This window comes from Nycticebus coucang, chromosome X (genome assembly GCF_027406575.1).
Source record: "Nycticebus coucang isolate mNycCou1 chromosome X, mNycCou1.pri, whole genome shotgun sequence".
NCBI lineage: Eukaryota > Metazoa > Chordata > Mammalia > Primates > Lorisidae > Nycticebus > Nycticebus coucang.
Genome location: NC_069804.1, coordinates 1,071,575 through 1,097,767, shown reverse-complemented (window position 1 = coordinate 1,097,767; position 26,193 = coordinate 1,071,575). Strand labels below are relative to the sequence as shown.

General features: G+C 49.2%; 2 protein-coding genes across 3 annotated transcripts in view; both read right to left on the bottom strand.

Moving 5' to 3' along the window:
- Nucleotides 1-375: 375 nt before the first annotated feature.
- On the bottom strand, nucleotides 376-16,233 carry LOC128577809 (granulocyte-macrophage colony-stimulating factor receptor subunit alpha-like). 2 transcript variants are annotated; one of them, XM_053580155.1, is made up of 4 exons: nucleotides 11,644-16,233; nucleotides 9,755-9,854; nucleotides 7,521-7,602; nucleotides 376-3,689 (listed from the first exon to the last, which is right to left on the bottom strand). In XM_053580155.1, the coding sequence occupies exons 1-4, from the start codon at nucleotides 11,702-11,704 to the stop codon at nucleotides 3,612-3,614; spliced, it is 321 nt and encodes a 106-aa protein (XP_053436130.1). In that variant the 5' UTR covers nucleotides 11,705-16,233; the 3' UTR covers nucleotides 376-3,611. The 2 variants fall into 2 exon arrangements, with proteins under 2 accessions (XP_053436130.1, XP_053436129.1); XM_053580154.1 differs by lacking the exon at nucleotides 11,644-16,233 and adding an exon at nucleotides 11,236-11,632.
- LOC128577806 (granulocyte-macrophage colony-stimulating factor receptor subunit alpha-like) overlaps nucleotides 13,923-26,193 on the bottom strand; it is a 35,168-nt gene continuing 22,897 nt past the window's right edge. The window contains exons 4-8 of the mRNA XM_053580152.1: nucleotides 22,009-22,135; nucleotides 21,787-21,916; nucleotides 19,792-19,976; nucleotides 16,801-16,934; nucleotides 13,923-14,024 (exon numbers count right to left, since the gene is read on the bottom strand). Of these exons, the coding sequence (XP_053436127.1) occupies nucleotides 13,923-14,024; nucleotides 16,801-16,934; nucleotides 19,792-19,976; nucleotides 21,787-21,916; nucleotides 22,009-22,135 (678 nt within the window). The remainder of the gene's footprint in view (nucleotides 14,025-16,800; nucleotides 16,935-19,791; nucleotides 19,977-21,786; nucleotides 21,917-22,008; nucleotides 22,136-26,193) is intronic.

The window sequence follows — 26,193 nt, the reverse complement described above, 5'->3', positions numbered from 1 at the left end:
TTTTGAGGGACACGGATATTCAGACCACAGCAGCTTGGGAAGGGAATACCTACCTTCCCCAGAGCCAGGTTCACCACACCCTGCTGACCCCAACAGTGGGTCTGTAAAGCCATGGAGTGTAATTACTGTAGGGTTAAGGACCAGAACCCATCCGCTCCCTCAGCTGCAGCAGGCCAGGGTCTTGGTGTCCTAGGGAAGCCCAATCTTCTGCTGTTTTTATCTGCACATGCAGGTGATGGTGTTTGCCATCACCGAGCTCATCTTAGCTACTTCTAGAAATTACTAGACATGACATTCTAGTTTGTCAGGCTGGCTGTGCCAAATCTCTTTAACAAAAAAGATTCTTTGAAGTGATATTTATTTCATAGCAACGGGATTCATAGAGAATTAGCCACGATGAGAGCAGTGCAAGTTTATTATATACATTTTGGAAAAACAGAGACAATAAAACACGCTTGATAATTCCAATAGCGAGAAAAAGGGAAGCAGGTGGACACAGGTTTGCAAACATCCAAATATACTTGACTGCCGTCTTTGCCCATTTTCACTTAACATTCCACTGTTGGGATTTCCCACATCCAAATTGGATTCTAACATTTTTATTTTCCAAAAAAAAAAAAAAAAATTAATTTTCATTGTAAAAATGAGGTTTTTGGGGGGTGGGGAATGCACTCATTAAAAAGGAAAAAAAAATGGATAGCCATGAAGACTCATGCCTATAACCCCAGCACTTTGGGAGGCCTCACTTGAAGCCTGGGGTTCGAGAGCAGCCTGGACAACATACTGAGACTTTGTCTCTATAAAAATAAATTAAAAATGGAATAGACACCGGAAGTTTGAAGATCACCACCTCTGTGTGGTGTTGGGTTTGCACACATAGCTGCACACACATGCACACATAGCTGCACACGCACATGCACACATAGCTGCACACACGCACATGCACACATAAAGCTGCACACACACATGCACACACAGCTGCACACACGCACATGCACACATAGCTACACACGCACATGCACACATAGCTGCACACGCACATGCACACATAGCTGCACACATGCACATGCACACATAGCTGCACACGCACATGCACACATAGCTGCACACACACATGCATACATCGCTACACACATGCACATGCACACATAGCTGCACACACATGCATACATCACTACACACATGCACACATAGCTGCACACACACATGCACACATAGCTTCACACACCTGCACACATGCACACGCACAAATAGCTGCACACACACATGCACATAGCTATACACAAGCACACACAGCTGCACACACGCACATGCACACATAGCTTCCCACATGCACACATAGCTAAACACACGCACATGCACACATAGCTGCACACACACATGCACACATAGCTACACACACACACATAGCTGCACACACACATGCACATAGCTACACACACGCACACATAGCTGCACACACACATGCACGTAGCTACACACACGCACAAATAACTGCACACACACACATGCACACACAGCTGCACAGACGCACGTGCACACATATAGCTGCACACACATGCACACACGCACATTCACACATAGCTGCACACACGCACATGCACACATAGCTGCACACACATGCACACACACGCACATGCACATACAGTGGCACACACGCGTGCACACATAGCTGCACACACGCACATGCACACATAGCTGCACACACATGCACACATAGCTGCACACATGCACATGCACACACAAGGCTGCACACACACACATGCACACATAGCTGCACACACACATAGCTGCACACACATACATAGCTGAACACACACACTGCACACACAGCTGCACACACACACTGCACACACAGCTGCACACACACACATAAAGCTGCATACACATGCACACATAGCTGCACACACACATGCACACATAGCTGCACACACGTACATGCACACAAAGCTGCACACATGCACATGCACACATAAAGCTGCACACACACACAAATGCACACATAGCTGCACACACACACCTGTGCACACACTCACAGGACTCCCACCTGCAAAGACTCTTACTCTCTCTACATGCTGTGCTGAACCTTCTCCATTTTCCTATAAGGATCCCAAAATATGTTTCCTTGCAAATAGAAAATCCCCAAATTTCTATGTGCCACCACAATTTAAAAACCTGTCTCCTGTGAATAACATCTGAGGGTTTTTGCATTTTGTAAAAGCCTTATAAACAACACTCTGGTGAGCAAACGTCTTCCTACATCTCTGGCACCCCTTGGATCAAATCGGATGGGTCGACTCCTTAGCAGGTTATTTTTTTTTTTTTTTTAATTTTGCTTTAACTGGCTTTCAATCATCTTAGTTTGAAGTTTTTTTTTTTAATTTTCTTTCTTTCTTTTTTTTTTCTTCCTTTAGCGATTCTCTTGCCCTCAGCCTCCCAGGTAGCTGGAACTGCAGGCATCCACCACAACACCCGGCTTTATTTGGTACAGATGGGGTCTCACTCTGGGTCACTCCAGCTCAGGCTGGTCTCAAACCTCTGAGCTCAGGACAATCCACCCATCTCTGCCTCCCACAGCACTAGGATTACAGGCTGAGCCACCACACCTGGTCTAGCAGGTTATTTTTAACAACATCAAGCATCAGGTAAGGGGTTGCACTATTTCAGCAATTGGTGCCACCTGTTTTTGTGGGTTCCTTTTTGTTTTATACTTGGGTTAGATTTTTTTTTTTTGAATGGCTGGTCCAGTATCTGACCATTCAAATAGTGGCATGACTCCAATCAAAGTGGGGACAGCCACCTTCACAGGAAAGTGTCTTCCCAAAGACTCCATTTTTGCATTGCTAAGAAAGATGCCCACTGCTAATACAGTCATACAAACATGTGAAGGTATAACGCATAAGCCAACTTATCAGGAGAACATCTTCACGTCCTGAGCCCTCGTTCCCAAGGGCACAACTTTGGGAATGTGTTCGCAGAGGAGAACCCACTGTTAGGCTGTCCCAACACTTGAACGTTTCATTGTGTGGGTTTCTGCTCACTCCAAAATAGTGCATTGAGACAATCAAATTACACATTTTATTTTTTATCGGTTCTTTGCAAATCAATGCTGCTGCAGATGAATCCATGTGGAGGTTCCTGCCCTCGTGTTTGATTTTTGCTGCAGTAAAAAGGCAAGATTCTGGGACAAAATGCGCATACTGTCAACGTCCAGATACATCCTGCCTGGTGTTTCTGAGCCAATAACCACGGGGCCTCCATCACTCCTACCAGCCTGTGGGAGCTCTTTTCATGAGGGTCCAACCAACAGACCGAGGATGGGGCAGGTAGAAAAGGTGGAGTTGCAGTGTTTTTCTTTGACTCTTCCCTGTGGATGAATATCCGAGACTTTGGCATCTGGGTCAATTTTATGACACCTTTCCAGAAATATGCCTGCAAAGAAGCTTTTGTGCCCGCTCCCGACCTCTACACACTGTTTTGAAGGGGAAATTAGAAATCGTTCACAAATAACACAATTGCTGACAGTCGCTTAAGCAAACACATATAGAAAAGATACTTTCAGAAATAGAGGGTGAGGCTGAAGCAGGAATCTCTGCTCGTCCACACGGAAATTATGGTGTTTCCTCCACAATGAGGATGTCCTCAGGTTCCTGTGAGCCTGGAGGTAGATGGGTCCCTTCCCAGGAGACCTAAAAGAGGAGTCACACTGCTGAGACAGCCCACGCTGACTGCCTCGTACCCCTATTAAGGAAACTTCAACAAAAGACCAGTGGGATTCACAGCAACCAAAAGGTGCAACCCCTGAGTGTCCACCTGCCAACGTGGTCCCTCTACATGGCAGAACATTACTCAGCTATGATAAGGAACCAGGCTCTGACGCCTGATGCCATGTGGATGAACCTTGGACAGGTGATACCCAGTGATGACGGCTGGACACAGAAGCCTGTGTGTTATATAATTTTATTACATAAATCAGCCACAACAGGCAAGCCTGTAGATGCAGAAAGTAGATTGCTAGTTGTCAGGGGCTGGGGACAGAACGGAGGGAGGGACGATTCTGTGGATATAATGTCTTCTTCGGGGGAGATAAAATGTTCTGAAGCTAGACAGAAGTGATGGTAGCACAGAACTGTGAAGGTGCTAAATACTCCCAAGTTGCGTGATTTACATGGGCCAATTATCTGACAAGGGAGTTGTAGCTCAATAAATGTGCTTATGGAAGACCATGGGAACTCCCATCTCTGAGGCACCTGCAAGCTGAGACGGAGAGACAGCAGAGGCTCTTCGGGGACAGACAGATGTTGACCAATTCAGCACCCATAGACTTTAGTCCTCACTCTTGGGCTCCCTCCTGTCTGACCCACTGGCTGTGGAAACCAACAGCACACCTGCATCCTTGGGAGAGCCCTGGGCCCCGGGACACAGAGGGTCTTCCCGATTAATTGGGTAGAGGACCAGGTGCCTGTAGCTCGGTGGTTATGGCGCCAGCCACATACACGGAGGCGGACGGGTTTGAACCCAGCCTGGTCCAGCTAAACAACAACGGCAACTGAAACAACAACAGATAGCCGGGCATTGTGCTGGGCACCTGTAGTCCCAGCTACTTGGGAGGCTGAGGCAAGAGAATCACTTAAGCCCAAGAGTTTGAGCTTGCTGTGAGCTGTGACGCCACAGCACTCTACCAAGGGTGACATGGTGAGACTCTGTCTCAAAAAAAAAAAAAAAAAAAATTGGGTAATCACATAGAGGCCTAGAAGTTTCCTTGACTCTTCAGGGCTGGCCTCAGGTGGGGGGCTGGTTGTAGGACTTGGGGAGACCACCCCAAGTTTGAGTGGGGGACACCTGGCCAGCATGAGTGAACGAGCAGGGCTGTGGGAGGTGGGCTTGTTCACTCACTGGGGGGCTCACAGGGCCTTCATTCACATCCACCATCCAGCACTCCTGGCTCCTGCAGAGCGGCATTTTCTAGACCCCACTTTGACAAGGGGTCAGCCTCCTTTGTACAGAGGCTGCGTACAGTGGGCAGAGCCAGGGTTTACGTGGCAGGGCCCATCAGAAGGGGTCCACTGGGACTGTCTGTATCTCTTCAATTCTCTTCAAGAGTAACATTCTAGGTTAAACCAACTCTGTTAATGCAAGTGATGCCCTCAGATTAGTGGTGAACCCTAAACACCTCTGGGCCGGCCTCATGGATGCTCCAAGAAGGTTAAGGTGAGATGCCAAGGCCCCCTAAATGTGAGTAATCCCTGGCATGAGGCTGACTGGTCACTAGGAGAAAAGGCGTAGATATTTATTTAACAGGTATACATGGGAGCCTTCAGAATGAGAGCCCAGAGACACAGGGGAAACTGTCCATGTTTTGTGCCAGGTTCAATAAAGCATGGGCGGCCGTGCAGAAATAAGATTGCACAAAAAAGGCTTGATCTGATGCCGACAGACCAAGTGGGGACCCAGCAAGGCCTGGGTGTCTGGACTCTTCTTGGCCTCTCTGAGCAGTGTCCTTCCTCCTGGGTGTGGGCAGGACCCTCCCTGAAATAGGGGTCTCGTAACTTACTGTCCAAAAAGGCAGGTCATAGAATTTCCCTCTGGCCAGTTCTTATACAGAAAGGTGGGGGAGAAATCGGAGTTAGACTTCTAGGTTTATGGCTGTCTTTGGGGGAAAAAGGATTATAGTTTCTCTGACCTACCTCGGGGAAAAGGGATTCTAGTTTCTACACACAAATGGGAGCAAAGGGGACAGAGACAGAAGGGCAGGAGAGAGAAACTTTGAGGCTGTTGCTGAGGATTTTATAAGGGGTGTTGTTTCCTGAGCCCTGACATCTTCAAGCTGAGAATTGGAGCTGCTGTTCTGGGGGTGTTCGTCTGCTTCATTACGGGGGAGCAGTCACAGTCCAGGGGCAAGTTACAAGGGACAAATGTTAATACCTCAGAAATGCCCCTTGATGTCCCAGGGGCAGGAACATAAAAATACCACCTCCCCCCTACCCCGAACATATCTATGGGCAGAGCTGCTGGCTTCTGCACTCTCCCCAAGGACCCAGCACAGGTGTGAGTCCTGGTGGTCCACAGCTGAAAACAGCTGCCTCAGACTGGCCAGTGCCCCCACAACAGATACGTCTGCTCAGAACCTGGGATGGGAGTTTGTTCAGAAATAGGATCTTTACAGATACAGTTAGTTAAGGGTTTCCAGATGAGCTCATCCTGTGGGAGGGAGGGCCCTAAACCCAGTGACAAGTGTCCTGAGAGACAGCAGAGGAGACACAGACACAGAGGAGAAGCCATGTGGAGATGGAGGCAGAGACTGGAGTGATGTGGCCACAAGCCCAGGGACGCCTGGAGCCCCCAGGAGCCGGGAGAGGCAGGAAGGAGCCTCCCCTGGGGCCTTCAGAAGGAAGTGGATTCAGCATAAGAGGGTGAATGGTGACCCCTAAAATGTATGCTATGTCCTATCACCCAGAACCTACGAATAGAATTTAACTTGGCATCTCTGCAGATGTAATTAGTGAAGTATCTCTAGATGAGACCATCCTGGATGAGGGTGAGCCCAGAATCCAGTGACAGGTGTCCTTTTTTGTTTTTTGAGACAGAGCCTCAAGCTGTTGCCCTGGGTAAAGTGCCATGGCATCACAGCTCATAGCAACCTCCACCTCCTGGGCTTAAGCAATTCTCCTGCCTCCGCCTCCCAAGTAGCTGGGACTACAGGCCCCCGCCACAACGCCTGGCTATTTTTAGGTTGCAGCCATTGTTTTTGTTTGGCAGGCCTGGGCTGGATTCGAACCCGCCAGCTCAGGTGTATGTGGCTGGCGCCTTAGCCGCCTGAGCCACAGGCACCAACAGGTGTCCTTCTAAGAGACAGCAGAGGAGACACAGACACAGAGGAGAAGCCACGTGGAGACGGAGCCAGAGACTGGAGTGATGTGGCCACAAGCCCAGGGAAGCCTGGAGCCCCCAGGAGCTGGGAGGGGCAGGAAGGAGCCTCCCTGGGGCCTGTGGAGGGAGCAGCCCTGAGACACCTGCTCCTCAGACCTCTGGGTGGGTGGAGAACTGCCCATAGTTTAAGCCCCTGAGTTTGGGATACCTCATCAGAACTCTCTGGGTCACACAATTTAAAGTGATTTGACTTGCTGACAAGGGTATCAGATGGCTCCACAGAGAGAATAGAAGCCCCCCAAACTGGCTGGGGATTTCTGCCACAGACGGACACAGCACAGGCAGCCTTGTTCCATCTGGGGGCTCCTTTCTCGCCCTACATATAGGGGGGTTTGTGGCGTGTATCTGAGACAGGGCACCAGAAGGGACGGAGAGATTTCGGTGAAGGAAGCTGAAGGTCCATCCCTCTCTCCCTCTGCTCCAGCCCTCTCCTGGCCTCTGTATAAGCATCAGCCCTGTTGGGGAAGGAAGGACACTCCCCTTATCCACCCACAGAGTCCGAAGCAGCTCCTAAGCCTGCATGGATACCCCTGGCCTCACCCTTGGCACCAGAGCTCGGATACAGGAGGTTGATGGTGGGAGTTACTCACCTCTGGGTTTGGAATAAAGATGCTAGCTAATTCCCCTTTCACCTGTGGGATGGGAGGGAACAGTCTCTGTGTCACCGAGTACCTGGGTAGAGAAAGGAACAACATGAGGGGAGCCTTATGGCAGTGGCCAGCACAGGAGGTGGACGATAGTCCAATGCCCACAGGCATCTGTATGGCGTGGGCTTAAACTTGTGCCAGCTGGCATCAGCCATGTCCAGCGACCCTGCACATGGAAGCAACCAAATTAAAAGACTCCCATAATAGGGTGGCACCTGTGGATCAAGGAGTAGGGCGACAGCCCCATATACCAGAGGGGCAGGTTCAAACCCGGCCCTGGCCAAAAAAAAAAAAAAAAAAAAAGACTCCCATAATAGGGTGGGCTTAGAGGCTTATACCTGTAATCCCAGCACTCTGTGAGGCTGAGGCAGGTGGATAGATGGCTTGAGCTCAGGAGTTCAAGACCAGCCCAAGCAAGAGTGAGACCCTCATCTCTACTAAAAATTGAAAAACTAGCTGAGCACTGTGGTGTGCACCTGTAGTCCAAGCTACAGTGGAGGCATGACTGGTGCTGTGAGCAGGTTTTCTGGGGCTGCTCAGTGTGGGGAAGACTCAGGCACCCTCATGGCGGGACACAGAGCTGCCCCCAGGCCTGTGGCTTGGCAGTGGTGCCAGGAGCCTCCAGATAGAGCAGGGCACAGGAGGTGGTTTCTATGGTGGGGTCACCCCCTGGGCAGCAGCTGAACTGCCCTCCTATGGTTACGACTGTTTGTGTGAAGCTCCACACATCAGCCCTCCCATGTGGACTTAGGCAGAGAACAGCAAAAGTTACCTTTTATTCCTTAGGTATGTCTGCCTGAAATCTGTAATTATGGGTGTATTTTTTTTTTTAAGCAGTCTCACTCTGTTGCCCTTAGTAGAGTGCCGTGGCATCATAGCTCACAGAAACCTCAAACTCCTGGGGTCAAGTGATCCTCCTGCCTCAGCCTCCTGAGTAGCTCAAACATGTCATAATGCTCAACTATTTTTTCTATTTTTAGTAGAGATGGGGTCTCGCTCTTGCTTAGGCTGGTCTTAAACTCCTGAGTTCAAGTCATCCATCCACCTGCTTCAGCCTCACAGAGTGCTGGGATTACAGGAGTAAGCCTCCAAGCCCACCCTATTATGGGAGTCTTTAATTTGCTTGTTTTCATATTTGTAAATATGACATTCAAAATTTTTCCGTGTTAACTTTTTTAATTAATTTTCTGCACATTGCTTTTTTTCCCTCTTTGTTTTTAATCCCATAAAGAGTATTTAATTCTTTTTTTTTTTTTTTTTGAGACAGAGCCTCAAGCTGTTTCCCTGGATAGAGTGCTGTGGCATCACAGCTCACAGCACCTCCAACTCCTGAGCTCAACTGATTCTCCTCCCTCCACCTCCCAAGTAGCTGGGACTACAGGTGCCCGCCACAACGCCCGGCTATTTTTTGGTTGCAGCCATCATTGTTGTTTGGCGGGCCCAGGCTGGATTCGAACCTGCCAACTCAGGTATATGTGGCTGGCGCCTTAGCCGCTTGAGCCACAGGCGCTGAGCCAGAGTATTTAATTCTTGAAATACACTAAAATAATTTGCCTGCTATGGTGTGACTATAATTCCCCCCTCAAATTTTTTTTTAAATTGAGGTACAAGTCATGAAACATAAAATCAACACTGTTAGCCTGAGCAACCCAGGGAGTGTTCAGATCATTCCCACTTACCTCCCCCAGCCAGCCAGCACCTGGGTTTAGCTCTGGGAAATCTGTGACCCCTCCAGAAAGAGACCCCTGACCTCATCAAGGAGTCACTCTCAGCCTTCTCCCCAAACTTCTGATAACCACTGGTCACCCATTTGTGCCCCATGATTTTCCAGTACTTTTTTTTTTTTTTTTGAGACAGAGTCTCACTATGTCACCCTTAGTAGAGTGCCATGGCACCACAGCTCACAGCAACCTCAAACTCTTGGGCTTAGCAATTCTCTTGTCTCAGCCTCCCAAGTAGCTACAGGCTCCCGCCACCACGCCTGGCTATTTTTTTGTTGCAGTTGTCATTATTGTTTAGCTGGCCCAGCCCAGGCTCGAACCTGCCAGCCTAGTGTATGTGGCCAGCGCCCTAACCACCAAGCTACAGGTACTGAGCCTTTCGGGCACATTTTAAGTAAATGAAATTGTGTGATATGTGTCAGGCTCCCTCCTGTGTTTTGAGCTTGGGCTTCTCACCTTTTACAGACAAACATGACCAGGGTGGGCAGGGCCACCGCCCCCAGCACCAGCATGGCCAGGGCCACAGGGGCGCCACTGTAACCCTCTTCTTGGACACCTGATGGAGACAAAGATGAGGAAGTCAGGAGAGACCAGGAGCTCAGTCTCGCAGGATAACAGAAGTCACGGTGGGAGTCTTGTTGGCTACATTGGGGCCAGAAAGGAGGAAAACAGGACACATGGGCAAAGGGAGGTGCTCAACAGGGAAAGTCACTGGCCCCCACCTGAGAATGCATCCTTCCCTAACAATCAGAGGAGACACAGACACAGAGAAGAAGCCACATAGAGACAGAGGCAGAGACTAGAGTGATGTAGCCACAAGCCCAGGGATGCCTGGAGCCCCCAGGAGCTGGGAGAGGCAGGAAAGAGCCTCCCCCGGGGCCTCCAGAAGGAACTGGATACATCGTAATGGGTTAATGGTGATTCCCAAATATATGTCCATGTCCTATCACCCAGAACCTATAAATAGATCATAGTTTAGCAATAGAATCTCTGCAGATGTAATTAAGGATCCAGAGATGACATAATTGTACATCAGGGAGGGCCCTAAACCCAGTGACAGGTGTCATCGTAGGAGACGGCAGAGACACAGATGTAGAGAATAAGTCACGTAGAGACAGAGGCAGAGACTGGAGTGATGTAGCCACAAGCCCAAGGATGCCTGGAGCCCCCAGGAGCTGTGAGAGGCAGGAAGGAGGCTCCCCAAGGAACTGGATACAATTTTAATGGGTTGAATGGTGACCCCAAAATATATATGTCCATGTCCTATCTCCCATAACTTGGGAATAGAACGCAACCTGACAGTAAGATCTCTGCAGATATAATTAGTGAAGGATCCTGTGATGAGACCATCCTGGATTAGGGAGGGCCCTAAACCCAGTACGGGTGTCCTCCTGAGAGACAGCAGAGGAGACACAGACACAGAGGAGAAGCCACGTGGAGATGGAGGCAGAGACTGGAGTGATGTGGCCACAAGCCCAGGGAAGCCTGGAGACCCCAGGATCTGGGAGAGGCAGGAAGGAGCCTTCCCTGCGGCCTCGAGAAGGAACTGGATACATCATAATGGGTTGAATGGTGACCCCAAAATATATGTCCATGTCCTATCACTCAGAGCCTATGAATAGAATGTAATTTGGCAATAGGTTCTCTGCAGATGTAGTCCCTGAGGGATATTGAGATGAGACCATCTAGGATGTAGGGAGAGCTCAAATTGATGACAGGTGTCTTCATGAGACACAGCAGAGGAGACACAGACTCAGAGAAGCCACGTGGAGACAGAGGCAGAGACTGGAGTGATGTGGCCACAAGCCCAGGGAAGCCTGGAGCCCCCAGGAGCTGGGAGGGGCAGGAAGGAGCCTCCCTGGGGCCTGTGGAGGGAGCACAGCCCTGAGACCCCTGCACTTCAGACTCCTGGGCTGCAGGGCTGGGAGAATAGCTACCTGTTGATCTAAGCTGTTTCGTTTTTGGTACTTTGGAATGCCAACCAGGCAAATTAGTAAGGGATGGTTCGACTGGCAAAGTAAACCAATTAGGAGACTCCTGAAGGAACGGAACACATTTGTAACGGGTTGAGTGGTGACCCCAAAATATATGTCCATGTCCCATCTTCCTGGCCCCAGCGGGCAGCATCCTTCTCTGGCACTAGGCAGGGCGAGACGCCAGCCTCACGGAACCCAGAACTGGCAACAGACGATTTGCTCCTGCGGGTCGAGGACAAACCTTTGCATAATCCTCCCAGAAACGGCCAAAATCGGCTGTACGATTAAAACAGGGGTTCCCTTCGCCCCCCATCCACCCGGGCCGAGCGCCCGCGTCCTCTCGGGGATGGTCCTGGGCCCCGCGCTCACCGAAAGGCAGCGTCGCGCTCCAGTCGCTCCAGATGACGTTGCGCAGGTGCCGAACGCGCATGCGCAGGGTGTTCACGCCGTTTGCGTCCGAACTGGGCAGCGGGTAGACGTTCCTGTCTCGTCCTCGTTGGAAAACCTTTGAAAGAAAAGGGAAGACCGAGCGTTGGGGAGCGGAGTGGATGCGGATAGGGGCGCTGCGATGTCCGAGCGTTCCACGCGGGGGCCCGACGTGTGAGTCCGACGGGGCACCCCGGGTGAGGACCGGGAAGGGCCTGCGGTTGTGAGGCGCGCTCGGCTTTCCTCGCCTGCCTGCGCCTCTCCCGCAGCGTGCGCACCGCCCTGCGAGGCGCTGTGGTTATTCTGACTCTATCCTAAGAAGCTGGGCGGCCGGGCACAGGCCCCATCGGGGAGCACAGCTTCTGGGGGCCGAGATGCAATCCACCTCTGAGCGTCTTGCTCTTTGGCGCGTCGCTGGACAGAGCTCATTTCCGGCTCCACGCGAGCAGGGCTGCCCTGCGCTCCTGCCCTTGAGGTCAGTGGCTCCTTGAGAAGCCCCAGGTGCCCTCGTGCACAGGCCCGCATCTTCATCCGCGGTGGGGCCACAGGTAACCGTGATGCCCTGGATATTTGAGTGTGCAGAGACCCAAAGGAAACGGAGCCCAGGACACCTGCTATCCGTAAGGAAAACAGGACAGTCTCTGCGTGGAACCTTCTTGGCCCAAGTGTGTCAGCGAGATGCAGAGGGAAGATCTGTGATGAAGGCGCTCAGGCCATCTCCTGAGCCGAGCTGGGGGCCGCCCTCACACAGCTCCCACTTGCGCAAAATCGCATCACTATGGCCGAAAGGAGTAGGGCAGTGGCCCCATATGCCGGAGGTGGCAGGTTCAAACCCAGGCCCTGCCAAAAAAAAAAAAAAAAAAAAATCCCATCTCATCTACCCACAATGTCAGAACCACGATGTCGTGACATCACTGGGCACCAGGGCCCTCCCAGAGGCTGCCATCAACAGGAAGGCAGAGTCCCCCATCCTGCCCTCTTAGAAGTAACGGTGTTTCTGTACAACCTCAAGATCAGATGGATGGTGACTGCAGGACCTCAGAGAGCCCCATCCAGGAAGATGCCCTTGCCTTGTGTCTCTTGGCTTAAAGAACCCAGTTTGTTTTTCTGGCTCTTGTGGGGATAAAGGCTGCTCGGCTTATGATGGGGATGCGTCCTCATACACCCATCATAAGCCGAAAATATATAAGCTGGAAATGCATGGCTAACTGGGAGCTGTGATTTCTCTCTGCTGCACACTGGGAACTTTATAACTGAATGCCTATTTTTAATTTTTTTTTTTTTTTTAGACAGAGCCTCACTTTGTCATGCTGGGTAGAGTGCTGTGGCATCACAGCTCCAATTGGTGGGCTTAAGCGATTGTCTTGTCTCAGCCTTCCAAATAGCTGGGAATACAGGAGCCCACCGCAACTCCTGGCTGTTTTTTTTGTTGCTGTTGCAGTGGTCATTGTTGTTTAGCAGGCCCGGAAGGGGTTCAAACCTGCCACCCTTGGTGCTAACTGCTGTGCTATGGGCACTGAGCCGTGCATATCATTTTTGCATCACCAGAAAGTCAAAGATTGGAAAAAGCCAAGAGGAGGGACTGTGTCTACATGGCACAAAAACTTGGTTTCATTAGTGATGCTTTTTACCTTAGACTCTGCAAAACTATCTTCCCCACCCTAAGGCAGAGGTGGGCTGGGGGCTGCTGGGTCAGCCGGTGAAGACAGAAGTTCAGACAAAGGGCAGAGACTCCACTCTCCCCGGAGGAGAGACCCCTCCCCTTGGCCTCCTTCTGGGCCAGACAGCTGTGAGCATGGTAAGACATCATTGGGGCCACAGGTGTGGCCCAGAAAGGAACGGTATCTCCCCAATGCTGGCCTCCAAAGATGCCTTCAGACAGCTTCTCATCCCCTTTCACTTCTCCTACCACTCAAAATGTGGTCCACAGGGTCAAAGCCGCCCCATCTCCACCTGGGAGCTGGTGGCTGCTTCGTAGGCCCCACCCAGACCTCAGACTCAAGTGCCCCTGTAGGATATAGATCACCCCACATCTGATGGTGCACAATGTTGCTGCCCTCCAGTGGCTGAGGGCATGTTCACCTCCGTAGGAGTTTCCTGCGGCTGCCACAAGGGAGTACCACAAACTAGCATTAACAGAAATTTGTTCCCTCACAGTTTGGGTATCCAGGAGAACTCCCTCATTAGATAATGACCCCCTCCCTATCCCCAGACGAGCAGTTCTACTTGGTGGGTGCTGAACATTGAGGTGACTCATGGCTCAGGTGCAGGATGTCATAGAGAAAGAGAGTGATACTTACGGGGTCTTTCTTTGGGGAGCCTCCCTGGAAAAAAAAAATAGTGGAATTAAAATGGTAAGTGATCGATTTCCCAGCATCACCTGCAGATGTGGGGATCCACTCAAAAGCCAGAGTGAGCATGAAGGTCATTTTAAACTGAAAATATTGGAGATTGAGCTGATGCAGAAGGAAGCCTTCTTGGATCTTTCTTTGTCTATTGAATAAAGGCATAAAGCTTTTCAGAATGCCATTGATGACCTCTTTAAGATGACCTCCTTCCCAGCAGTGAAACTGCCACTAATTGTATCTCTGGGGGAGTTTTATGGCCACAGAAAGACAGAAAAGGCCATAAACAAACACCATCATACACTTTGTTATCTCCTATTTGTTCTCCTAGATATTTATATGTCTTTCTTAAAAACCATTTGTGCTTTCTGTATACAAGATTTTTCTCCTTATTAGGTAAATTATATAAGCCCGTAACTTTAGCTATTTAAGGAATCAGTTCTTTTGTGAGCTCCTAAATGCAATGTGAATGAACTTGATGGGTTTTTCTTTTGCTAAGCTGACTTTTGTCAGTTTAATTTGCAGGCCTCCATCAAAGAACTTAAAAGGGTAGAAAAAAAGCTTTTTCTTCCAGATCCAAAGTTCCCTCCTGTGAATTTACCTCTGACTGGCAAGTTTGCTTTGAGGATATTAACAAGTGAAATGGACACAGAGAGACTATGATGGTGTTTCATTCTGTGTTGAGGAAATTTCAGATGTCTAGTTAAGGGGTAGACATCTCAAGCTGACCATCAGTCACCCTTCAACGTGGAGTTACTGGATTTGTATGTGAAGCACTGTGTAGAGGGCTGGACTGAAGCTTTCTATAGCACAGGAGTTAACACCCGCTGCTCCTGGTGCCTGGACTGGACAGTGCCCTGGACCGTGAGGGCCCCGCACCTGGGGACAGGGAGGATGAGAAGGCAACGTACCTACTGTGGTGATAGCCCTGATTACAAGGAGGAGGCGAGGGCATTGGGGACGTGTGTCCCCTAAGCTGAGATGGTCGTTGGGGGGTAATACTGGGGAGCTTACAGAGTTTGAGTGTGGGCAATAAAATGGGGCCAGCGAGGAGCTGACAGAGGGTCACCAAGTGTGAGACACTTGCCTGAGGTCACCTGTGTGAGTTCACCTGTACTAGGTCACCTGTCTGCAGTAACCTGTGTATAGTTACCCGTGAGTTCACCTGTAGGGAATCACCTATCTCAAGTCACCTGTGTGCTGACCCTGTGTGTAACATCTGTGTGAGGGACCTGTGTGTGGTCACTGATAAAAGGTCGTGTTTGGGAAGGACCCAGGTGAAGTTACCTGTCTACGGTACCTGTATGTGGGTCACCTGTGAAGAGCCAGTATGAGGTCATCTGTGTAGAGTCACCTATATGAATCCATACGTGTGGAATCATCATCTGCGTGTGGTCCTCTGTCTGTAGTTATGTGAGGTCACTGAGTGAAGTCTCCTGTCTGAAGCCACCTGTGTTATCACCTCTGTGTCACTACTTGGATGAATACATGTGTCAGTCAACCTGTGTGAGCCATCTGTCTGGGGTCACGTGAATTCGTGTGTATAAAAGACCTGAGTGAGGTTACCTGTGTGAGTCACCTGCATGTGACTCACCTGTGAGATCACCTATGTGGTTCCCTACGTGAGGTCACCTGAGTTCGCCTGTGTTACCAACTGTGTGAGGAACAGGGCAGATGCTATCCAGGGGCTGGGGCCACATGCCAGTTCTTGGGGGAGACATTCATGGCTCTGGACTTTAATCAAGACAGAAACATAATTGTAGGAAGGGTTTTAAGCAGCAGAGGGGTTCGTAACACGACCATTGGAAATTGTTCTGTTTGGGGCGGTGTCTGTAGCTCAGTGGGTAGGCCACCGGCCACATACACCCAGGCTAGCAGGTTCGAATCCAGCCTGGGCCAGCCAAACAACAATGACAACTGCAACAAAAAAATAGCCGGGTGTTGTGAGGGGTACCTGTAGTCCTAGCTACTTTGGGAGGCTGAGGCAAGAGAATCACTTAAGCCCAAGATTTGAGGTTGCTGTGAGCTGTGACATCACGGCACTCTACCGAGGGCGACATAGTGAGACTCTGTCTCAAAAAAAAAAGAAAATGATTTTAAAAGATCCCTGTGGCTGGGCAGCCACCACTTGGGCAAGCATTGGGCTTACCTGTGGGGCTTCCAGGGATACCCCAGTGTGATTTTAAAGGGCTGAGGGGTGTGAGGAGAGGGGCTGGGGGGCCAAGGGTTGGGGGCAGCGGGAAGGGTCAGGTGCCAGCCAGTGTTGAAGGTGCACGCTTCTCAGTGAACAGCAGACAGGGTCCCAGCTGTCAGAGAACATGCCTTCTATACAACAGAGACTTAGCAAATAAATTAACCCACACCAGGAAGAGCACTTCACATCAGTGCCAGGAAGAAAACAAGACAAGGTGACAGGATTAACTCAAAATGCCCCAAACAGCTAAACGTAAGCACCAAGTCTGTGACACTCTCAGATGAAAACACAGGTGCTGGTGGGATTTTCACACCTCGCGTTAGGAACGGTTTCCCAAGTACGTCGAAAACATATGTCACAAAATAAAAATAGATAAACCGGACTTCAGAGTTAAGCACAGCTGCCATAGGAACGGTGCTTATACGGCAAAGAGAAGTTAAGAAAGAATTGCAGAATAATTCTCTCGAAAAAATAACACTCTTGCTGGCGAGGATTAAGTTTCGAGCAGCACAGAGAGGGGAGCACAGCGGGTGGGTCCCCACCCACATCTGAGATTTTTACCTTTCTTTGCATGTCGAGTTCATAATAAAAGATTTGACTCCCAAGGTCGAACCTGATCTCGGGATTGTCCCACTGGATAACGTGGTTTGATCCGTTGTAGCTAATTGTGATGTTTGCTGGTGGGTTATACTTTTCTGAAACAGAAACGCAGACCAGGTGAACGCAACAAGTGACAATCTGCAAAGCCAGGGAGCCCCTTACATGGGAAACTGGGAGAAATGTATCTTTGCGGTAAATTGTGCTATGTTCTTTTTCTTGCATGATCGATAACAACAAAAAAGCCCAATAAGGCTGTAAAGAAAGATCTTGGGTCAGCTGAGTGTGCACCTTGTAGTGTCCCCGTCCAGGGGACAGCCCCTTCTGCTTCGACATTGTAAAATTACTAACGCAACCGGGAGATGCCTGTAGGAGCTTTCCCTCTGTTGGTCCCGCACCTTTTCCTCAACGTTCTATGACTGCAGGAGCGAAAGTCAGCCAGTCTCCTCCTTAAGTCATCCAACTGCCCAGGAAATGAAAAAATGCCCAGTCACCAGATGGTTTGTGTTTGTGGAAGGATGGTCTCCAGGAATCCCTTCATTTTATGCAGAAATGTGAGTGAAAATCGGGAAGGGAATCAGCCAAGCTCAGGATTGCAGATGGGAGGGCGGTTCCCTAATGTCTAAAGCACAATTACCTTGCTCTGCTTTCAAAGAACACTCAGTCACAACCATGAACAAAATACTATGTCGCCCTGGGTAGAGTGCTGTGGCATCACAGCTCACAGCTACCTTAAACTCTTGGGCATAAGTGATTCTCTTGCCTCAGCTCCCAAGTAGCTGGGACTACAGGTGCCCATCACAGCGGCTGGCTATTTTTTGTTGCAATTGTCCTTGTTGTTTAGCTGGCCCGGGCCAGGTTTGAACCCACCAGCAGCCATAACACAGTTACAGGCACCAAGCCAACAAAACCATTTGTATAGCACCCAGATTCCCCACAGCACCGTGGCTGAGCATAAACCCTCTCAGTGAAGGAGGCTTTGCTGCTCAGAGCATATAGTAAGCTGTCATGATTTGTGGATTTTATTTAATTCATTAATTAATTTGTTTTCAGATACAGCCTCTGTGTACTTTGTTGGGCCAGGCAAGAGTGCCGGGGCATTGGCCTACCTCACAGCAACCTCAAACTCCTGGGCTCAAATGATCCTCCTGCCTCACCCTCCAAAAGTAGCTGGGACTACAGGTGCTTGCCACAACACGCAGCTAATTTCTCTATTTTTAGTAGGCACAGGGTCACTCTTGTTAAGGCTGGTCTTGAACTCCTGAGCTCAACCAATCCACCCACCTCAGCCTCCCAGAGTACTGGAATAACAGACGTGAGCCACAGTGCCTGGCTTTATTTGTGGATTTTATATTTGCAAATGGGCGTGTTCCCTATTTTATGCACACCCCCCCCCATTGAAATTTGTTGCAAATTTCATGGTCATTCACAGTCACGTGCAATGTGGCAAAAAATTGGAGCTGCCTGATGTGTACATTCCCACCAAGTCGAAGAGGGTCCTTTTATTTGGATGGTTCTCTTCCTATATCTTATGTTTTCTCTGTTTTCAGCCTTTGCATTGGTGATGTCCCAAGCACAGCACTGAAATACACCACCCAATAAAATGCTACTTTGGCATATGGATTATTTTGAGCTCAGGCAATGGAGAAACAGCAGGTGCACAAAGAAGCCTTCTCGGAATTTCTCTTATCTCACTGAAAGCAGACGCTTCTGAGAAACATGGACTTCCTCTCTGGGGAAGTTTTATGGCCATGAAAAACACAGAACTAGCTTGCAGAGATGAATCTGCACAAAAAAATCTACTGAAATCATCTTCCATTTATTTTCTCCATATATTTACCTTCCCTTAGAAGCTCAAATCTACTTTTTTTTTGTGGATAGTCATTTCTCTGTAATTTAGTGCCCTTTTTAAAAATGATATATAAGCTCTAACCACTTCTCTGGGAGTTTTTCCTTCTTTTCTATAAAGTTCCCACCCTGCATGTAAAAATTAAACGAGTATCCTTTTCTTCTGTTAATTTCACTTTTGTTTGTTTAATTTGCAGGTCCCAGTCCCTTCACCTAAGAGTATAGAACAGCCGTTCTCAATCTGTGGGTCGTGACCCACAGGAACTATATTAAAGGGTCGTGGCATTAGGAAGGTTGAGAACCACTGGTATAGAACAAAGTTTTTCTGCTGCCTTCTCTTGCATTCCTAAACGCAACTAGGCCATAGTGTATCTATGGAGAAAATATGTACGTTAGGGAGGCTTCCTTCAGGTCTGTTGGGTCTGTGTTCAATGTGATTGAATCAACATTATATATTAGATGTCTTTAAACAGAAACACACATCAAACAAGGTCGTGTACTGATTGATTGATAAAAATGCTGTGACCCAAGGTTCTCAGAAACTAACCCCACATTTTCCCTGGGGGAGATGGTTTACTAGTGTTTGCAGGGAACCTGTAACTATTGTGTGAAATCAGAATTGTTTTTATTTGACATGTTGCCATGCATCTTCTTCTTCCCTCACCAAGGGAGAGTTGTGTCCTGCTCCTATAATTTTCCACACCCTGAAGCAAGACCCTGGATCTGTCCCCACCTGGACTGGGGTCCAGCTCCTCCATCCCAGCCTTCATACTGAATCAAATCAGAGTGCAGGCTCGGTGCCTATAGCTCAAGCGGCTGAGACGCCAGCCACATACACCAGAACTGGCGGGTTCCAGCCCAGGCCTGCCAAACAGCAATGACAACTACAAACAAAAAATAGCCGGATGTTGTGGCGGGGACTGTAGTCCTAGCTACTTAGGAGGCTGAGGTAAGAGAATCGCTTAAGCTCAGGAGTTGGAGGTTGCTGTGAGCTGTGGCACTACAGCACCCTACCCAGGGTGAAAGCCTGAAGCTGTGTCTCAAAAAAAGATCAGAGTGCAGTGAAGACAGTTCCCATGAGGAAAACACATGGTGTGATCATCTTACCCATTTTAAAGCCTACAAATGGGGTGAAATCCAGGAATGGGATCATTGTGTGATTGCTGGTTCCGTTCACCAAAAAGAAGTAATTGTCCGTTATCTTGGCCTCACCGAGTTGATCATAGTGGCAGCCCACGTGCGTCCTCATTGAATCAGTGATGTAGTGGGAACATTCCTTCTCGTCATCATGTCTGTGACATCCACAAGGAAACACAGGTGTGTAACCCACTGGGGACATGGGCTCCCCACCCGCATCTTCCTCCAACCCTGAAAACCTCTCCACAAGGGTAGAAGGGCAAGGGAACCACATTATCATCAAGGATGGGTGAAGCCAGAATGCGGTGCCGGCCACAGGCAATCCACTCAAGCAATTGCAAGGACATACAGAAATCTCTCTCTGCACAGAGCAAAGAAGACGCGACACCCTTTATTCCCCTCAGAGAGAAACAGCTGCTAGTTCAGTAGTCTCTTGATGTGCGGAGGTGGGTCTGTGATTCGAGATAAATACTAGATGAGGCAGAGCCCTCTACTCCCACCAAACAGGGCCACGGGGCTTTAACCTCCTTGATTCTTGCATAAAGCTGTGACTCTCTTAGGTCAGTGAATAAAGTGCCGGCCACAGACACCGAAGCTGGCAGGTTTGTGCCCAGGCCGGGCCTGCTGAACAACAATGACAACTGCAACCAAAAAATAGCTGGGTGTTGTGGCGGGCGTCTGTAGTCCCAGCTACTTGGGAGGCTGAGGCAAGAGAATTGCTTAAGCCCAAGAGTTTGAGGTTGCTGTGAGCTGTGATGCTACAGCACTCTACCCAGGATGACAGTGAGACTCTTTCAAAAAACAAAACAAACAAAAAAAGCTGTGATTCTCAGGTCCTCCTGGAAACATTTCTGAGCAGTGACACAGGCCAGAGGTAGGTTTGTTATTTGAACTTGCAATCCCCTATCAGGGTGTAGAATGTCAGACCTTAAATCTTGGTGCTGTAATTGCCAAGACATCGAAGCAACCTAAGTGCCCATCAACCCAGGAATGGATTCACAAACTATGGCATATATACACCATGGAGAACTATTCACCCATAAGAACGGATGGAGACTTTACATCTTTTGTGTTTACCTGGATGGAATTGGAGAATATTCTCTTTAGTAAAGTATCTCAAGAATGGAGAAGTAGGTACTCAATGCCCTCAATCCTAATATAAAACCAATAAACAACTACATGCCCACTTGAGAGGAAAACGCTGGCATATTCAAGTGGGGGGAAAAGGAGGGGATTGGTGCACAGTGTGTGGCACACAGGCCACCCCTGGGTGAGGGGCTCAACTACAGCTTAAACTTGACCTTACAAAGGCAGACAGTGTAACCTAATCATTTGTACCTTTATATGAATCTGCAATAAACAAATGTGTTGCTAGGGTACACTAAGTGTTTTAACCTGAAAGCAATTGGGGGGAGGGAGGGAAAGGAGCAAGGTCTTTTTTTTGTTGTTGTTGTTGTTGCAGTTTTTGACCCGGGCCAGGTTTGAATCCTCCACCTCCTGTATACGGGGCCAGCGCCTTACTCCTTTGAGCCACAGGCACCGCCCAAGAAGCAAGGTTTTTGCACACTTCTCTCTCCCCTTCTCCTCTGAAGAACCTCCCAGGACAGGTATCCTGCCCTGTAGTGCACAGGCACAGAAAAGACTCCGAACAGAGCCTGCTAAATCCCCCTACCCCAGGTTATGATCATTCTGTCACCCCCTCTTGTCCTCCGATCTTGAGTCTGCTCAGCAAACCACTTCTTCCAAAACCTGGCATATAACACACACAGACACAGCTGTTGTCTTAATGTCTCCACTTTCTTGCAGAGGCTCCCGTGTCTATAAAACTTACTGCTTTGTACACCTCTTGCCTGTTAACCTGTCTTGGTCAGTTTGAATTCCAGGACCAGCCAGAGATGCTAAGAGGGTTGAGGAAACCATCCTCCCCTTCACCCTGGACCCAGCTCTGAAGCTTGCCCAGCTTACGTGGATTCCCAGGAGTACAGCTGATACTGGGTGTCTGCAGGTGCTGCTGGGCCGGGAGCCCAGGTGCAGTTCATGAAGTGGACGTTGTAGATGAGGCAGGAGAAGTTCATGGCCCCAGTGCCTTCCTCGCCTGTGGAAACCCACCAGAAACTGCCATCACCAGCTGAACTGGCAGCTGCTGATGCCAACGGATGTCGGGCACCCCGGGTGAGCCGTCATCACCTGAGTTCTCAATGGCTAGGGATTCCTTAAACACGCTCCCATCAGAGGTGACAGACACGGTCAGGTTGGCCCCTCTGTGCAGCACGGAGTTTGGAAAGATGCAAAAGTAGGTGTTGTCGTCACCGACCTGGAGAAGACGCAGGAGACAGCAGAAGTGTAGCCTGGCCCATGAGCCTCCTGCCAAACCATCCAGTTGGGCAGCAACTCCCAGAGGGGGTGAGGACTCCCACTTTCATCAATCCCTGTTCTTGCCTGGCTCGCCTCCTCACTCTGATTCCAGTTCTAGCTGAGAACCCGATTAAATCAGATCATTGAGAATCCTGCCTGCCCTTGATATCAGGTCGAGTTCCTCTTACCTGATTCCTTGGCCTGCCTATAGCAAGAATTCTCTCAGAGCCCTGGAGTGGTGACGCACACCTGTCATCCCAGCACTCTGGGAGGCCAAGGCGGGAGGATCCCTTGAGCTAACAAGTTCAAGACCAGCCTAAGCAAAAGCAAGACCCTGCCTGTGCTAAAAATAGAAAAACTAGCCAGGCATCATGCTGGGCACCTGAAGTCCTAGCTAACTAGGAGACTGGCTGAAGCAGGAGGATGGCTTGAGCCCAGGAGTTTGAGGTTGCTGTGAATTAGGATGATGCCACAGCACTCTAGGCAGGGTGACACATGATTGCAAGAGGGACTTTACCTAACAGATGCAATCAGTGTAACCTGGCTTATTGTACCCTCAATGAATCCCCAACAATAAAAAAAAAAAAAAGAAAGAAAGAAAAAGAATTGTCTTTATTTATTTTGATACAGAGTCTCACTATGCTGCCCTTGGTAGTAGAGTGCTGTGGCATCACAGCTTCCAGCAACCTCAAACTCTTGGGCTTAAGTGAGTCTCTTGCCTCAGCCTTCCAAATAACCGGGACTATAGGTGCCTGCCACAACACCCGGCTTTTTTTTTTTTTGCAGTTTTTGGCTGGGGCTGGGTTTGAACCTGCCACCTCTGGCATACGGGGCTGCCGCCCTACTCCTTTGAGCCACAGGTGCTGCCCAACAACACCCGGCTATTTTTTGTTGCAGTCATTATTCTTGAGCTGACCCCGGTGGGTTCGAACCCACCAGCCTTGGTGCATGTGGCCTGCACCATAACCACTGTACTATGGGTGCCAAGCCAAGAATTCTCTTTTAATTGAGAAAGAATTGTTCTCCTACTAACTGTGAAAGTGTATCCTTCCCCCGTCTTGTTCCACCAAGGGCAGAAGGATTTTTAATCACCAGCTCTAGCTTCTTATCAGCCCACAGATGTGCCTCGAGGAATCTACTCACATGGTTTACTAAATCAGCCCTTACCTTCCTTTAGTTTCTTTCACATATTTATGTCCCCACAGTTGGCCACCCTGAAAAGCCTAAAGTCCTTTTCCTTTGATCTGTCATATCTTAACAGATGAATTATTGTTTCATCATCATGGTTTAAAACTGCGTAACAGCCCACAAACAATGTCATGCAAGTGACCAAATCAGTTCTCCCTGTGTCTTCATAATATTTCCAGGAAGGTATCCACGTACACATCAAAGTTATCATCAAATAAAATCTGTCTGCCTTTTCACCTGTTGAGTCTGTCTTTTGTTTGGTTTAATTTGCAGGGCCCTGGCACCGAACATAAAAGGATAGAGGAAAGTTTTTTTTTTTTTTCCTTTCTATAATACCTAGCCAAGTTCTTCTCTGTAATTTTTCACCCACTACCGGCCATTGGCTACAAGTCCCAAGCTTCTCCCATATTTTTGGGCTCAAGTTTAATCTCTCTCCTTTCTCTCTTCTGTTGGAATTGCTTTGATAGCAATCGCAATCGTTTTGCATAAAGTCTTTCTTGCTTGTTCAGCTTATCCAGTACAATTTTTCCTCCACGTCACCTCCCAGCTCACTGAACTAGCATCTGCCTTCAGTGGGGAGAAAATTGTGGGTGCATTTGCATCTCGGCATCCAGAAGAGAAAGCTCTAAGCTGGCGGATAGCCTGGTTCTTCATAGAACACACTGAAATCTCCTGTGAAACCACCAAACAGAAGCCAGGCTGCCTGAGGTGTCCTCCCTGCACCCTTATTTCTGAGGACATGGCACCCGGCAGAATCTGAACACACAGGCCTCGCTGAGTCCTCCCAGGTCAGTCCCATGAGATCACATCCCGTGTGTCTACTCACACAGTCCTCTCTCTGTCACACTGATCACAAAAACGCCGTTTCTCTCTGGGTCTTCATTTCCTTTTTTGAGACAGTCTCACTATGTCGCCCTGGGTAGAGGCCTGTGGTGTCACAACTCACAGCAACCTCAAACTGTTGGGCTTAAGTGATTCTCTTGCCTCAGACTCCCAAGTAGCTGGGACTACAGGCGCCTGCCACAATGCCAGACTATTTTTTTCTTGTTGCTGTTGTAGTTGTCATTGTTATTTTAGCTGGCCTAGGCCAGGTTCAAACCTGCCAGCTTCAGTGTATGGTGTATGTGGCTGGCACCCTATCCACTGAACTATGGGTGTCACCCTCTTCCTCTTCTCTTTTTGAGACAGAGTCTAACTTTGTTAACCTCCATAGAGTGCTGTGGCATCATAGCTCACAGCAACTTCAAACTCTTGGGCTCAAGCGATTCTCTTGCCTCAGCCTCCTGAAGAGCTGAGAGTACAGGTGCCCACCACAATGTCCAGCTGTTTTTAGGTTGTTGTTTAGAGATGGGGTCTCACTCTTACTTGGGCTGTGGGTGTTCATTTCTGAAGCCTCTCGTGCCACAGAAAACACGTGTTCAATACATTTGTGTGTTTTCCCCTCATTAATCTGCCTTTGCTTATAGGGGCCTCCGCCAAGGGTGTGAGGAAAGATTTTCATTTTTCCCCTGCATTAAACAAGTCTCTCTACCCTTGCCCAGCCCAGGATTTTCCTCCCGGACCTGGCAGGAAGCATCTCCAAGAAATGGAATCATTAAGGAAGAGACCTCCCATTTCCCACTTTTGTGGGTGGAGACAAAGCTACCTTCACCCAAGTGCAAATCGCAGCTGTCAAAAAACAGTCAAGACAGTTAATAATTTTATCTTGATACCCCGAATGGAGCAGGTTGTATCCACATAGCTACACGCAAGGGGGAGGTTTCTTTGTCTGTCTTGGCCACCGGTCGGCTGACGGACTGGGTGTTTGAGACAGTGAATGTACAAATGGGCGATGCCGGGACCCCATATAAATAGAATTCTGCCCCACAACCTCCAGCAGCCAGTCCCGTGTATAGAGTCACCAGCTCAGGAAGCAGGGAGCCAGATTGCAATCTCCTAATGCCCCAGAGACCCACACAACACAATACCTTTTGTAAAAATTGGCCCCATGTGGCCAGGACTGGATGCATACTGGGCAGCTTCCCTAATTTTTGCCCCTGCTTTGAGATTAGACCCAACCAGCAACAGCCAGTCACGTGGGAAGCTGGGGCTTCCTCCCCCTTCCCCAGGGCAGCCTCTTTGCACCACAAAACTCTGCCTTGCCTGCCTCTGCCTCTGAGTCTCAGCCAAGTGCCAATGACCTGGGTGGCCGAGCTGGAACAAGCTCCTGTAAATAGCCTTTGCTGGTTCTCACTGGGTGGGGTGGTCTCTGCAGTTTTCTGCCAGTTTAATGCTCACTCAGTAATAAAACTGTTTTCTTTCTTTTTCACCTCCGGGGAGGGACTTTCTGGGTTGGCTTGGCAGGAGGCTATGTTTTTCATGCTGTTTTCCCCAAGCGGTAGCGTTGGGCTGCCTTGGCGTTTTCTAGGATGAGGCTCCTGGCGGGGATGACAGGGTGTACAATGACCCCTCCTGCATTTGGACCTGTTCCTTCTCTTCTGGAAGAGAATTCTGGACGCTCCAAGGAGAGATGAGGTTTTTTTTTTTTTTTTTTCACGGATGCTTGTTCTTTCTTGTAAATACCCGGGCACCAGGCAGTTACCGGTGTGTGAAGACAATGGGCTGAAAATAAGACTCTACCGTGGGATAGAAGGGATTATTTTTCTAGAGCTAGAAATAGCGTGCGTTCTTTTGCTGTTTCCATAGAAACACATTCTTGTGAAAAGGGTGCAGTCCAGGAAAGAAAAAACAAATTGCCCAAAGAAAGAAGGTGTTTGCCTGTGGCTCAAGGAGTGGGGCGCCGGTCCCATGTGCCAGAGGTGGTGGGTTCAAACTCAGCCTCGGCCAAAA

Bases quoted from the DNA above. Each gene is read 5' to 3' on its own strand.
- LOC128577809 (XM_053580154.1), bottom strand. From the start codon at position 11,425: ATGCTGCCCGCTGGGGCCAGGAAGATGGGACATGGACATATATTTTGG. The intron at 9,855-11,235 runs GTAGCTATTCTC...TGTCTCCATCAG, and splicing joins GAAACAGCTTAGATCAACAG to GTGTCCAAGAAGAGGGTTAC. The intron at 7,603-9,754 runs GTGAGAAGCCCA...TTCTCTACCCAG, and splicing joins GTCATGTTTGTCTGTAAAAG to GTACTCGGTGACACAGAGAC.